Source organism: Pseudopipra pipra, chromosome 2, assembly GCF_036250125.1.
Source record: "Pseudopipra pipra isolate bDixPip1 chromosome 2, bDixPip1.hap1, whole genome shotgun sequence".
NCBI classification, from domain to species: Eukaryota; Metazoa; Chordata; class Aves; order Passeriformes; family Pipridae; genus Pseudopipra; species Pseudopipra pipra.
In genome coordinates, this window is record NC_087550.1 from 6,967,619 (window position 1) to 6,982,799 (window position 15,181).

The window sequence follows — 15,181 nt, forward strand, 5'->3', positions numbered from 1 at the left end:
ACCTCATTCTGGTAAAAGAAGAAATTTGGGGTTAAATTTTATTTCAGTTCTATGCATAGAAAAGGTGCATAGTTAACACCCATCATGATCTCCACTTTGAAATTAGCATAAATGTAGTCCTAAATTTTTTTTTATAAGCAGCATTATTTCTATAAAAATCTGGGTTGATTTCCCTATTTTTAATCAGTTTTTCCATTTGTATGTCTGTTCATAAATCCTACATTTTGCAACACACAACAAATTAAACTTTGCTTCAGAAGTTTCTAAACTTAGGAACACGGGAATCAGATTTTTAATGCTCTGAAAGCATGTTAAACCTAAAGACTGACTGGATAGCAGTTTGGCTGGTTGATTCAATGGAATCAAATGGCTTTACTGAAGCTTTCTGCCTTTACTGAACAAGTCTTTTCCATGGATTCCATACTAAAGGCAGCTCCATGCCAGAAGAAACAGATGTTGAATCCTATTAACAACTCCTGGTTAGCCTGTAACACCTTCATCTTCAAAGATTTGTGGCAAACTTGCTAATTAATTCTCCTGTGAGAAAGGTAATTTAAATTTCCAGAGAGATAGAGAAGTTAGCTAAACAAAATAATAATTTTTAAAAGCTCCAGTAAGGAAGCTGCCTTTGAAATAGATGAAGTTTTGACATTTTCCAGAATAAAATGAGGTCCAACAGATTTTGCAGAACGATTCATACTTGTGTTTCCAAACTGAGAACTGTTCACAAAATTTGTAGTGACACTACCTATAGCTTATTGATAAGTGGACAAAAAGCATCAGACGATTTTACAGAACTCCACATAAGCAGTAAGATGTGTCAATGACATTGCATGTCAGATACTTGGGCTCAGATATGAACTGAGAATAAAGAACTGAACGATAAATGCTCCATTAAAATCTCCTGCCTCTGAGATCCTCAATCTGCAATGCGAAATAAGCAGCATTTTCCATGAAAATCCAAAGAAAGTAACGAAATCTCCAGCTGTTAACTCTGAGCAACTTGTAAAAATGATGATCTTTTGCTTTAAATATATTGGTAATCACACACTATGTTTTAATTTTTTTTTAATTGCCATGTAAGATTGATATACATAAAATTATAATATACATTGTAACTCTTGAGAGCTATCACATATATATTTATATCAGAAATATAAGTGAAAAAGTATGAAAGAGAAAAGAAAGAAAAAAAGTATGAAAAATAAAATTTCATGAGTCCATTTAAGATTTGTACACAAAGTATTTCCAGTTGCATGACTCAAGTTACATTTTTTCCCCACACAAATGAAACAACAGCTAATAAGCCCTTTCAGACCATAGCCTCACCAACTTGCCAGCAGGTGGGTGGAGTGATTCTGACTCTCCAGCTTGAGTTAAAAAAACTTTCCATGTGCTTTGTATCTGTAAGAAATGCTCACAAATGTGAAGTAATGCACAGTGGACTAAAAAAAAAATAAGCTCGAGAAGAAAAATAATGAACCTGATCAAAACTGGAAGAATTATGAACTCACTTCCACCCTAAAGATGTCCAAGGACTCTGTTAGAAAAATGAACATCATGTTCAGAAAACAGGAAAGAACAGCAAGACGTAAATCAAATAAAAATATCATAAGACTTTCTTTTAGAAAACCACAGGATTTTTACTCAGTTCTGTTCCTACTGTCCCTTACAGAGCTGGTGAACTCCAGGCAGCCTGAGGGACACAAAACACCCATGTGCCCACGGTCTTGTTAGAAAGAGCTCAAGGTGGCCACCTGATTAAAAAGTGAATTTTGACAGGCAAGAAAGAAATCAGCCATACTCTGTACTTTACAAGGAATAAAAATAAGGAATTTTCATGTGAATTTGAGATGAAATACAACACTAGGAAAGGTATTATGAAACGTTTGCTATGCTGAGGCTAAAAAAACCCTTTTGTCAAAGTAAGGTTCAAAAGCACATAGAACAGTCTGCAAAGTGATGATCAATAAGGATAAAAAACATCCCCTCGGGTATCAAGAAATTATTAGATGCTATGGAGTGGCCTGAAGGAATAGAAAACTGAAAAGACTGAAAAGGAAATAGAGAATTGAAGGCTCTGACTCCTCTCCTCTATTCCTATGAGGTATTAGTGTAAGACATGCCTGGGCCGTGCCCTGGAATCAGATGTACAGTCAAGCACATCCTTCAGCTGAGGTCAGTTAACAGCAACCAACCCAGAGGACAGGGATATCCTATGCACCTCCAGCAATATGTTTTTTAATAGGATACAACAGTGCTGTATTTTAAACAAACATGAGCTCTAAAATCTGTAAGAAGACACAGGTTTTGCATCTGCAACAGACGTTGTCAGGTTAAACATTTTCCTTGACCAAATACATTCTGAACACCTACAAGCATATGGTGGGCATAAAGCTCTAGCATTCCTCCAGTAGCACCACAGACATGGGTAAAAGAGAGCTGGGACCCCTATAATTTAGATTAATTGCTTATTATGGGTAGGAGGAGAGGTGCTACGGGAGTGCTACAGCCTCAAATAACAACTGAGAGCAGCCATTTGAGCTGGTGCAATCCCCTGAGCCCTGGGGGCTGAGTCACTGAGTGCTTTACCCCTGCAGTGATGCCTGTCCCTCTCTGGTTGCTGACAGCAGAAGAGTATTGGCAAGAATCCCACTATGTCTCCTTCTCAAGGAGCTGCCCTGACTTGCCACCCTTTGGTATCAGTTACATATTTCTGTACCCAAGGCTACAGCAAGACCCAAACCCATTTTAAGTCTGGCTTCTCATTTTTCTTCTTCATTTTTCTCTGTCAGCCTGTCAAAAAGTGGTGCTGAACCTCCAGTGCTCAGTCCCTGGCCAGCAGCACCACTGGCTCCTGCTGCAGAAGGGGGGCATGTTCCCTGCCAGCTGTGCCTTTCTTCAGGACATGGATGGGGTGTAGAGCTGGATCCAGCTTCTCAGCCATGTCTGAAGTTTGAGATTAGTCTATTGCGACAATGGTTGTGATCCAAATGTGCATAGGACTGCCCAGCACTCCTCATTTGTCATTTGTGATTGTATTTAAGGATAGCCTAGGTTGACCTGCAGACACTGACAGGGCAAGAGTGAGATGGAGAGGTCATGGATCACACGTTCCCTGAACTGCAGTAAAGTCCTTCCTAGAGGGGCAGCACTGGGAATCAACCATGATCTGGTTGATTGTGGGGTGCCCATGATCTGCACCCCACAGTCCCCTGTCTGCCACCAGAGAGTGAGGAGCTGCAGAAAGGGAGATTGCACTGCTTGGGAATGTGTAGGGATGTAACAGTGGAAAGGCAGTCGGAAGGAAGGAATAAAAATCCCCTTTGACGCTCCCCTCCTCAGAAATGTGCTCCATATGAAGGTGAAAGCAACAGTCTGCCACAAGGAGCACTTCACTGAGAGCTCAGCTAAAGCAGCTGTGAGAAGTTCCCTGCCATGTCAGCAGTCTCCTTCCTTCTTCATGCTGGGCCATGAGCAGAGACCATGGCATTGTGCTATGGATGTGGAGCCTCTGCGAGCTGTGCCAATAAAGAACATAATGAAATAGGAGCAAAGAGAGTGAGACGGAGGCAAGAGAGAACACTATCACACTGCGGAGCTCCTGCGCAGACCCCAGCAGGTGCAAACAGCGCTCAGACTGAATTTGGTCTCCACTAGAGGATATCAGCTTTTCCTGGCTATGAACAAGGTAAATGGAAACTATGGTTCAACCTTGTTTTCAGCTCTGCTGTGGTTCAAATCTGTAACTGGAAGGACAGTAAACAGGGAACATTTTGCTTCTGTTTGGAACACGAAATATGCAGCATTGGTTTTTGCAATCAAATCTCCAAACCAAAACAAGATAGTTACGATTCCCAACCCCCCTATTCAGCAGAATGCTGCAGTATATCCCTATAAAATAAATATTTGTACCAATCATTTGCCAAGATGCTTGGAAGAAATGTACTTGACTGAGAAGATGGTCTTTAAACAGTTTGGTTGTTATCCCCAAAATGTGTTGTGTTGTTTTTGTTGTTTTCATTTTCTGTTACCTGCCAGGTCACAGAAATAATTGCTTCTATAAGTATGTTGGTTTACTATGTGTTAAAGGCTCACCAAACAAATTATTGAAACACAATTAGTGTGCAAGCCATATTCTCTCAGTATATATTTTTTCTCATCTCTGGAGTGGCAGGAGGTAATTATAATCATCAATCTCCAGCTCAGGCTGCAACACAAAGCCAGGGGGCAGGGAAAAGGAGGCAATTTTACATCTTTTACATCACTTCAGTGAGAGTATGACATTTTGTGCATTTTATAAAGCAACTCACTTTAACCCTACTTAACTAAAGCTCCTCTTTCACCACATCCTTGTTATGCCCTTAGGTGTAAACACACTCTTCAGCTGCTTGCTCTCAATGAGATAAGTATTATCTCATTGGAATGAAGTTCCAGAGTGTGTTGAAAAACCAGGATTAAAAATGAATGTTTTTAATGCAATTAGGAATAGTGCACAGGTTGAAAGTTAATTCCTTGTTAACACACTGATCTAGCAGGGAAAGTAAGTTCATTTTTATGTCTGTAAGTCCTACTGAAAGCAAAAAGATTATTAATGTGATTAAAGTTAAGGTGACTTGTCAGAGAAAAGCATAAAAGTGTATTTGGACCCAACTAAGAAAGTTACCTAGGAACATGGCCAGCTGTAACCTACGAAATACTAAAAGCATTTAAAACACCATGAACGGTCAGAAGGAAAAGGAAGATCCCATGATGGCCAAATCTGCCATCTCTATTTTTCTCAAAAAACTCTGCCCAATCTTACTATGGGTTCCATATCTCTAGCATAAAAGCTTTTCACAAACTGGATAAACAATAGCAAATAATTAATAAAAATAACAGCAATAATAAAAATGATAACAACATCAAATCCTTCTCTCAAAGGAACAGCCAGGAAGCACTGTAGCCTTCAAGATTACAAACAGCTACAGTTTAAAGTTGAAGAGGCAGCAAACAAAGTGGGCAAAGTCTAATTATGGAAAATGAAGAAATCAAAGACGTTTATGCATGTGCAATGTAAGATGTAATATGTCACCTTGCCGCCGCGTTGGTGATTATTTTCAGACTGCTGGGATTACGGATCAGCTTGTCCAGGATGCTGACAATCTGCTCAAACTTGGGTCTGTTGTTCCTGTCTTTCTGCCAGCAGTCCAGCATAAGCTGATACAAGGCAGCTGGGCAGTCCATGGGAGGTGGCAGGCGGTACCCTTCATCCACAGCCTTAATCACCTGCACAAGGAGAAAAGTTTTTGAGAACTTAAAGGCACTTACACCGACTTGTTTTTATCAGTTCTGTGAGCATTAACGTGGACATTCTGTGTTTAAACAAATGTGTTTATTCACTAATTGTCTTGTCTTGCAATGCCTCTCGTTTATCTGCAAAGTAAACCAGGCAGCAGATTAGACATAGAGGAAGGGGAGTTAAGATACAGTGTGTGACTTTGAGGAAGGTGAGTGTGTAGAAAGGATCTCCAAAACTCACACTCAGTTGAACTAAATCCATAAACAAAAGCTGCAGTTAGTGGGTGCTTGCTTAAGTATGCCAAACTTCAAAAGGTCTTGAATTTCTCTCCACTGATGACCCTTAGCAGCACACACTTCCCACATTCTCCAGTGGACAGTGCACCCAAAACACCAACAGAATGAACAACCTACCCTGCAGAAAATCAACCTACCCTCTCAGGGGACATCCTGAACCCATAGACAGAAGATCTTGGGGATGATCTCACAGGGCCAGAAAATATTGTTAAAACTTACCTGAAGGAAAACTATGCATGTGCTACTAGGCAGTGCCAGCCCAATTCTTGTATCATTTTCCCAGACTGATAAAATTTGTCTGGACTGTCTATAATTTTTAAAAATTGACACATACACACACAAAAGACTAGTTTAGAATTTACACTGTTCAGAAGCTTTTTTCACTAGAATCTAACACCTCTTGATCAGGCCTACCCCAATGGATTCAAACTAGAAAATGACATATTCTGTTAATCTTTCGTTTTTATCTGGATCAGTTAATTGAAAAGCAGGACAAACTATTCTGAGTCAGAACAGGGATAGGAAAACAGTTTATGGTTTAAGCAGCCATGAAGGAGAGGCACATAAATAGGTTAATCCTTCTGTTTCTGATTTTAATGTGATATTCTTAAAGGCATTCCAGTGGTATGTCAGCCCATGTAACAGGATACATTAATCTCCACAAACAATAGAGAAAATGTTCAGGACCAATTAATAGAAACACATTGTTTTGTGCAGAGACCTGGTTTCCAAGTTTTCTTCTCTTTTTCCTTGTTTAATATAAAGTACTACAGAAAATGTCTGACTACAACTGTTATGGACTTTTTTTTTTTTTTTTAATTTAGGGCTAGTAACAATATATATCAGCTCCCTGGAGAATCTATTTGTATTAATGACTGCACTTCAGAAAATTTGGTTCATAAGTAACTCCCGTGGAATAAATTTAAAATTAATAAAGCAACAGAAAAAGAATCAAAAATAGATATATTAAAAATCTTATTTGGGGAAATGTTATGCTTCTTTAAAAAATACTGGGAGAGATCCATTAATCATTTGGATTGCAGGGTTGGACAGTTTTACTAATGTAACAAAGAAGCCTGTATTGGAAGTCGTCTAATCAGATCACTCTACTCTTTTTTATCCATTGATTATTTCCAGAAGCATTTTGGTTTCATTAAACTCTTAGTAGAAATGCTTTGCTTCTCTTTTTCACAAGTGCCAAGAGCAATTTATTCTGTGTATTTGACATTCACAGAAAACTTCTCCAGCATATTATATGAGTGGAACCAAAGCTGATCAACAGAAATCTAGGAGGGCTTTCTAACAATAAACTAAGGAATGTAAAAGGTAATGACCTCATTGCAGTGGAATTCTTTGAATCATCCTACAGAAAATCACCAACGTGATAAAATTCTCTATCAGAGCTCCAAAATACCCTGCTATAAAGATGGTGGCTCTTTGTTAAGTTCTATTGAACTTCTAGTTGACCAGGGAGTGGAGATTTTCATCTCCAAATCTTATTCAATCAAAACCTCAGAGCCACCTGGTTTCATTATGCTTCGCTTCCCTTCACAGCTTGATTCTTTATTTGAGAACATCACTCAGATAACAATAGACTTACATCTTGGTTGGACATCTCCCAGTATGGTCTCTCTCCATAAGACATCACCTCCCAGAGAACAATCCCATAGCTCCAGGCATCACTGGCTGACGTGAACTTCCGATAGGCAATGGCTTCTGGGGATGTCCATCGGATGGGAATCTTGCCCCCCTGGAAGCAGAACAAAATAAAATAATCTACAGCACTGCAATGAATATGATTTTGCATGATTGATTATTTTATCTCTGAGATTCTCAATTATCATTATACTGGTGTAAAAAAACCAGTGTAAGCTGGGAAGTGTTACTGCCATTTGTTATGAAAGCATCTGGGACAATCTAGAGCATAAAATACACTACACTGCAAAATCTACTGAAGTTATATAGTGTAGTATACATACTGTATGCACTTATATATAAATGTGTAGCATAATATGCACAGGTAAGAGTAAATGGTTAGCTAAGTATGGTTGGTTTTAAGTTCTAAAATGTTTGTAAACTGGCACTACAGTCATACAACATTAAAGATTGAAAAGCCAGTACGTGGTCCTTGTTTATAACACAGGTCCTCTTGCACAGCACAAGAGGGCTGGATTTGGCTGCCTGTAAGGCATCCAAGGGAATTCCCTGTGGGTGTGGAACCTGCTTAGTTTCACTGTGTTTTCACCCCATGTTTTCTGGGACATTCAAGGAAAATGAGGGGCCATAGTGTTGCTCTGTTTCACTAATGCCAAGCCTACAATTGCACAAGGCAGCCACTGTGACCACAGGCACAAATTTCCTGTTCCAAAGGTGCCTGAGACAGTCATGGGAAGACAGGTTTGGATGGGGTCATCTGTGCAGAGACAAGAGGGCAAAAATGTCACCTAAGGAAGTGGCTTTGAACACTTTTTACAGTCATAAGAGAAGCAAGCCATCATTAAATGATGTAAGAAGAGAATTGAAGGTACCAGTACAATTAACACTGCACTTGGGGGAACATTTCTCCCTGATTATGGCCACCACTTGGTGCCATAGGTTAAATTAGTAAAATGTACACAAGCAACCTCAGGCTGAGTTTCTGGAACACGAAAATTAGAGGAAAGAGACAATTTCCAATGGTGCCAGCTTTTGCAGGGGTTTTCACTACTGATTTGTGAGTCAGACATGAGAAAATTGAGTTCTAAAAGATAGCAGTGCAAAACTTGTGACTGAAAATTCTGGAGTGAATATATCTGAATACAGAAAACTGGAAGAGTTTAAAGTTGTTTCCAGTTCTAGGGGTACACAAAAAGTACAGAATATATTCTGAAGATTTCACACTAGACTAGCTATTTGCAGTACCTCTCCAAGCCCCATTATACCACAGTCATACACCTATCCTCACAATAACCTGTATGGGAAGGGAGTGCTCAAATTTTCACTGAGTAACCAGCAAGAAAAAAAGATTTAAATATATTAATGCTTTGCCCACACTCCCATAAAGTGTACCTGCACTGAGGATAGCCATACACTCACCAGCTTTATATGGACTAGCTTGGTTAAGAATAGCAATGCAGACATTGTTAGTGTTAATTAGAAACCTAAATGCAGTCTAAATACACTGAAGCCTAAGTATCTTCATTTTCATGGCTAATATTGCCCAAATTAAATTAAGTATAAGCAACACAGGCAGGCCTGACTCAGGTCACAATTTAGACCCCTAAAATGTCTTAGAGGCTTGGCAAAGGTCAGGGAGGGAATTATCTTGGCATACAGTTTTTGTGGATCCCATTCTATTTATCAGGCTCCCTACCAAAAGGAAAACCTTTATTTCACATTCAACCCTTAAAATTTGGTAAACACTGAATTGAGACATGAACTTATGGACCAACAAATAGAACAGAGAAGATAAATGGCAGTATTTGAAACCACCATTTTATCACTGAAGCCAGATGAAGAGCTATTAGATGATGTTCTTTAGTCACGAAAAGTACATTGTATTTTCTATTCATTATAAATTTATTCACCATTTTCAGTGCTGCTCCAGAACATTACCAAGAACATAAAAATGACTGTATTAATAAGAAATATTATACTTGCTTTACAAATGTCCAGGGTCCCTCAGTGAGTCCAAGGGACAATCAAGAAACAAGGGAAGCTCTCCTGTATCCTAGTGTTTTCACAACAAATCCTCTCACAGTTTTAGATGTTGGGCTGATAAAGACACCAGTAGTTCTTTTTCAACCTTTTTTCTACACATACTAATAGTGAACTCTGATTTCCAATAATTAATGTCAGTTCTAGGGGGATGCCATATCCTAAATTTACACAAAAACCCCACCACATCTGCCAGGCCAAGGTGCCTTGAATTTGGAGTTTTCAGAATATTGCTCCTCAAAAAACTGAATTTCCATGGGTGGCTTCGGGCTCACTTTTTTAATTTCATGTTAAGATACAAAAATGAGGCCCTTCTTGCATAACCCTAGAGAAATAATTGCCAGATACCACACACGAAAACGTGCTCAGGGTTAGAATATGAGAGCTTTAGACAAGTGCAGGAAATATCATATTTGATAAAAGGTCTTTACCTTTGTAATCTTATGTAAAAAGTCATTTATGCAATTGGAGAAACACATTTACAAAAAAATGACATTAATTAGTCTCCTAACATTTTGGGTCTGCTTTATTGCAGAAAGATTACCAATTCCATGAAACCAAGTTCTTCTGGTTTAGCTTTGGTGAAAAAGGAAAGTACATCAACCCCAGATTCCATTACAAGGAGTCAGTGGCTTTCAAATTTTCTGTGCTAGGTCTCAGTTGTAATCCTATACAAACAGATACATGTAGCATTTCAAGACATAAACAAGACAAAAATAAGAAGAGTATTAAAATGTAGTTAAAAAAAATCAACTGCCACTGAGTAGAGTATAAAACTTTTATTTTGCTATTCTGCTCTCAAATTTATCATAAAAATGTCAATCTTATATTTGGTTATTTTTCAATAATTTAAAAACAACAATAAAAAAGTCTGATAAATACTTTTTAGACAAATAAGCATTTTAACAAAAAAACAATTGCCCCCAAAGGATTATGCAACATTCATGTTTTAGCAGGTGTCCAAATATCAATATATGCAGAAGATTTGAAGAGTTTTATCAAACTAAATGCATGATTTTCTACTGCCGTTTCCTTTGAAAATTGTAGTGCTTGCTGCATTTCATATACTCTATACGTTAAAATCAAAACCCATGATCATTCAGCATTGGACAATGCCTTTGCATTTCTCTCCCCTATTTTTGAGAAATACTCAACTCCTTTGAACAAATATAACATTTCCATTTTTCTGCTATATATTCAGTATATTCTTTCTAATATCCTTTACCAATATCAAAGATATCTCACATAATTTACCTTCACATAAATAAAACCAAACACTTTCTCCTAGACCAGAGAGTTGGAGCTGGAAAAACTAGGCTCCCAAATGTGTTTCTTTCCTTGTCTCTTATTTTTTTATTCCCCTTTTTCCCAGTCTCCTAATATTTAAATTACTATCATGACACCTGCTAATACTTGTAATTTATCTAGTGATTATTTTCTGAAGATAAGTACAGGTTGTATATATTTTTGTCATAGTCTCCCTTTAAGGCTGTGCTTATCATGAAGCCAACTAAGATGCCTGAATTTGAGTAGAAAGAAGGCTTTAGTATTAGAAATTGTAGGAGTTTGTTACTGTAGCTCAGAAACCCAGGCAGTCTAGGTCAGAGAACCTCTCTCAGGCTTTGAAATCAGTGAACCAGCAGTAACCCGAAGTTTTATCTTCTGTAGATGGAGCTGTGATTCCTGCATTATCTGCCTAGTCAACATAATTCATCTAAAGCCAATGAAGTCCTCGATTTATTTCTAGCACGTCTGGCACTCCAGCACAAGGCAGCTGTTTCCAGGACTTCATAACCCATTCCAATATTCTGATTTATAATCTGCTACAGGGTGACTGCCACAGGCACCTAAGCCACAGGCCTGGGGAGAGAAGAATCAAGAAAAATAGATTCTAACAATAACCAGAAGAACTTTGCAGAAAAACCTGAAGGTAAAAGCCTGGCATTAATTCATAACGCCAGGAAATAGGATAGTTCAGGAGATATCTTGCTGGTACAGAACAAGAGTTCCAGGTGAGTGAGACGAGTCTGACTTACCCTCTCACATGTCTGAAAATTATCTGATGCTACTTGTCAGTTCCTTCCTAATGATTATTTTATCTTGAAATTATCTCCTCCTTGAGTAGTCGATGATAACAGAGCACTGTTTCTCTCCCTTGTGCTTATCAGGCAAGAGACTTTATGGGGCTTACTTTCCTGTCACACCCTTCAAAACATTCAGACTGTATTATAGTGGGTTTGCATATATAGGGAAAGCACAGCAGATTTCTGTCAAGCATTGGCTGCAATAATTTCTGCATAACAGAAAGAACTTGTGTGTACCCTGTAGTACCCTCCTCACTCTGGCACTGTTAGCTGGGGGTACAGGCTACTGGAATACTTGCCATTCAAGCACAGTATTTTTAGAAGTGATTTACATTTAATGAGAAGTTATCCATGCAAGTGTAATAACTGGACAGTGTTTTGCATTGAAATGCCATGAACACCAGTGATGTAGCTACCTATGCAAAGTTCCTCTACTGATTACCCAAATATTATGTCTTTGGGAGACATAATTTCAGTCTCTCTACAAGTGTGATAGCTTAAATTTACTTCCACTTCATGCTGTGCCATTAGTCCACCCGCTTGTCATACAGACATCTAAAAATAATAAGGATAACACAGATCAATTTGCCAATGAAAATTTTAATACAATCTTGGCCTTTCAATTAAAAGTGAATAGATATGGAGGACGGAGATAATTACAGTACATCCCCTCAGGCACAAAGACTCAGTAAAAAAAAAAAAATTCCTGACAGTCAGTCAGCCTGATTCTCATTCTGGCTTTGCTTCTGTAAGCAGGCAGACCCCAGGCTGCCAAAGGCCTTTTGTGGTATTGTCAGTGACAATAATTCAGGAGGTAAAAAATGACCCTGTCAGGTAGGAAAGTTTCTTACAACTTCTGATTTCCTGAATTTCACATATGCACTTGTGATCTTTGCGTTGTCCCTTAGACTTCTCGTACAATAGCATGAATATCACAGATTATGCATTGATATACAAAGGAATACATAAAGTATTGATATATAAAAGGATACATGTTCATTTCCTTTATGCAAAGCTTCAGACATTGCTTCTGAGAACAGCACAACATAAAATTTCACCCAGTCAGTGGTGTGTATTGAAAGCCTGAGGGGCTTGACTGGGCTTTTTGGGGGTAGATCAATCCTCACATGCAATTATGAATTAAAGCAATGGGATCACTCTCAGGCTTTGACATTTACAGGTGGAAAATTGGGGTAGAAAAGGAGCCTGAATATATGAACCCTCCATCTTTGCAGCTAACTCTGTAAATTTGCCTACTACCACTGATAGTAAATGGACAACTCGGAGTAGGAAAAGGTGGAGGGGAGGAAAAAAATCTGTACCCATCAATATAATACAAACTCTTTAATGTTTGAAATTACATCTATAATTTAGATTGTTTTTTTTGTCTTTTCAAAGATCTTCTGAAGTAGTTGTCATCCTTTATTTTTAAAGGCATGAAATAGTTTGGGATGATGTCATTGTTTTAAAAAGTGTCAATATTTTTGTCTTGGCTTTGTCATATAATTAGGGCTTGCAAAATGCACTAAGAGCAGCCTAGGAAATGGTCCCATGTTTTGTGATATGACTAAGCAGCAGGAACATGAACTACTCAGCTTTCTGCCGGTAGAATGAAGCTCTGTTTCACACTTGTGGTCCCCAGTTGCTTAAGCTGGGGATCAAACATACCCCATGGAAATGCTTGACACATACATAAGATTCACTTCAAAGGAAATTAGGTCAAAAAATGAATAGCAAATAGCCTTGTTTTTCTCACAGAGCCAGGAATAGGTATAGTAGAGGTATATTCACAGTAACTACCTTTGAAGAAAATTAGATTTATACTAGGTTGTATTTGAAGGTATTAATTACCTGAGCATCTTCCTGCAGCAGTTTGCACATACACCATAAATGCCACATGGAGTTTACTAAACACAGATGATTACACTTCACAAAATAGTTGTTTCCATCTGATTTCACTATCTAATTGCAAAGAGGCAGGTAGGCTTAGGAAATAGGTGACATGAGATAAATATGCTGTGCTTGGTACTGGGCCAGATTAGTGTCCTGTTTGGGCACCACATTTAAGGAAAATGTAGTGAAACTCAAAATAATCTGAAAGAGATCAGCAAGCACAGTAAGTTTGGGAAAAAATGTTTAGAAAATAAAAGAATGGAGAGATGTGGGTGAAGAGAACAGCATCCTCCATGCATCTAAGTAGGTGTTTTAAGGGTGAGATCAATCTACTGCCCATGGCAGCAGCAGCAGGACACAGAGTAGTTGCCTTAGTACATCCTGGGGGAGGGATATTAAATCTGTGACTAGATAAATACTAAAAATACTATACTTAAAATTGTTTACTTTGGGGGACAGTAACACCCACTACTTCCACAAGAGTTTTTAAGAATAGAGTGGGCAAGTATCTGACACAACAATACACCTCTACCTAGACTACAGGTCATTTTCTCTTGAGGAATTCTTGCATTCCATGAATATTTACTTATTAATGCTGAACCTATACTGGGCATGACAACTGCTTTCTCCTACTAATGCCTCTTTATATTAACCATGACAGATCGCTGCAGACAGTTTTCCAAAGTGCTATATGTTGCATATTACTAACAAGATGACAAAGCTTATCAGACGTCAAAGAAAACACTGAAAGGTCAAGTAAAGAATAGAGTCTTTATGCCTGGTAAGTTATGAAGGTATGATGGATAAATATTTATCTATAAATTTATGTACATATAATGTGTAAGAAAACAGCTAGGATTTCTTTACTCATTTGTCACAGGTTATTTTATTTCAGTCATGAAGAAGACAGTAATGAAACTACTACAGTAGTTGATTGCTCCTGTCAGTGTTCAGGAATTAAGGAAGCCCTAGAAAATCCACATTAAAATTGTGCTGGTACTCTCTAATCTGGTTTGTACAGTAAAGATGACATGATTACCAGGAGCAATGCAAATTATTCTTGACTAAGATACTGGATATTAATGTCCTTTTTTCTAAAGTTAACAAAACCCACTTGCAATAGCATTAAAGGGGACAATCAGATATCCCAGTATAATATCCATGCACACAAAGCTAAAGCCTTCCACAATAAACCAGCAGCGTTATCCAGATGAAAACCAGAGAAGCAGCAAAAATGTATTCTGAACACACTGTGGCTTTCCTGAACTTTTCCTAAGCTAACACTATAACTTCCAGGGAGCTTTTCAGACAGGATAAAATTCAGAAAAGAAAAAAGCAGCAGACTACATGGTGGACAGTCCCCTATCTGATAAAAGCTTCTCTAAAGATAAAACAGAGCCAAGTCGTCTTCTTGATATCACTACCTCTCCAAAAGACAGGTAACATTTTGTATATATGATATAAGAAGGAGACAGTACAGGAGCCTTATTACATTGTTAAGCAAGATTTATTTTTTTGTTTTACTCAAGTTTTTACTCAGTTAGAGGTATAATAGCAGGTAGAACTGATAAACCCTTGAAGAACAGTGATATCAGTATGATCCAATCACACATATGTCTCATCATGCTAGAAGACACGCACACAAAAAACCTAGATGGGTAGGTTGTTTTTTTACTGTGTGAGAATTAAATCAGCAGTGCAGCTAAATGTGCTTAAAGCACACATGAAGTTTTAGATTACTGGGTGCCAAACCTGCTTAGGCCTGAATTATGGTGTTCACTCCTTTACACATCCAGAAGAAGCAGCTGAGCCAAGAATTTTGCATACTTTAAAAAAGTAGTCTACCAACAGAAATTATATTTTTTGCCTTCTATCTTCTCTGAGACATGAAATAAAAAATAGCTGTGATGAACTTCTGGTTTACTGAATGT

The 15,181-nt window shown here is 38.1% G+C and overlaps 1 protein-coding gene across 4 annotated transcripts in view; it reads right to left on the reverse strand.

The window, feature by feature from the left end:
- Nucleotides 1-15,181, reverse strand: part of EPHA3 (EPH receptor A3) — a 209,855-nt gene that overhangs the window by 10,813 nt on the left and 183,861 nt on the right. For all 4 annotated transcript variants that reach the window (XM_064643730.1, XM_064643729.1, XM_064643732.1 and 1 more), the window contains 2 exons: nucleotides 7,178-7,327; nucleotides 5,075-5,268 (listed from right to left, as the gene is read on the reverse strand). In XM_064643730.1, the coding sequence (XP_064499800.1) occupies nucleotides 5,075-5,268; nucleotides 7,178-7,327 (344 nt within the window). The remainder of the gene's footprint in view (nucleotides 1-5,074; nucleotides 5,269-7,177; nucleotides 7,328-15,181) is intronic.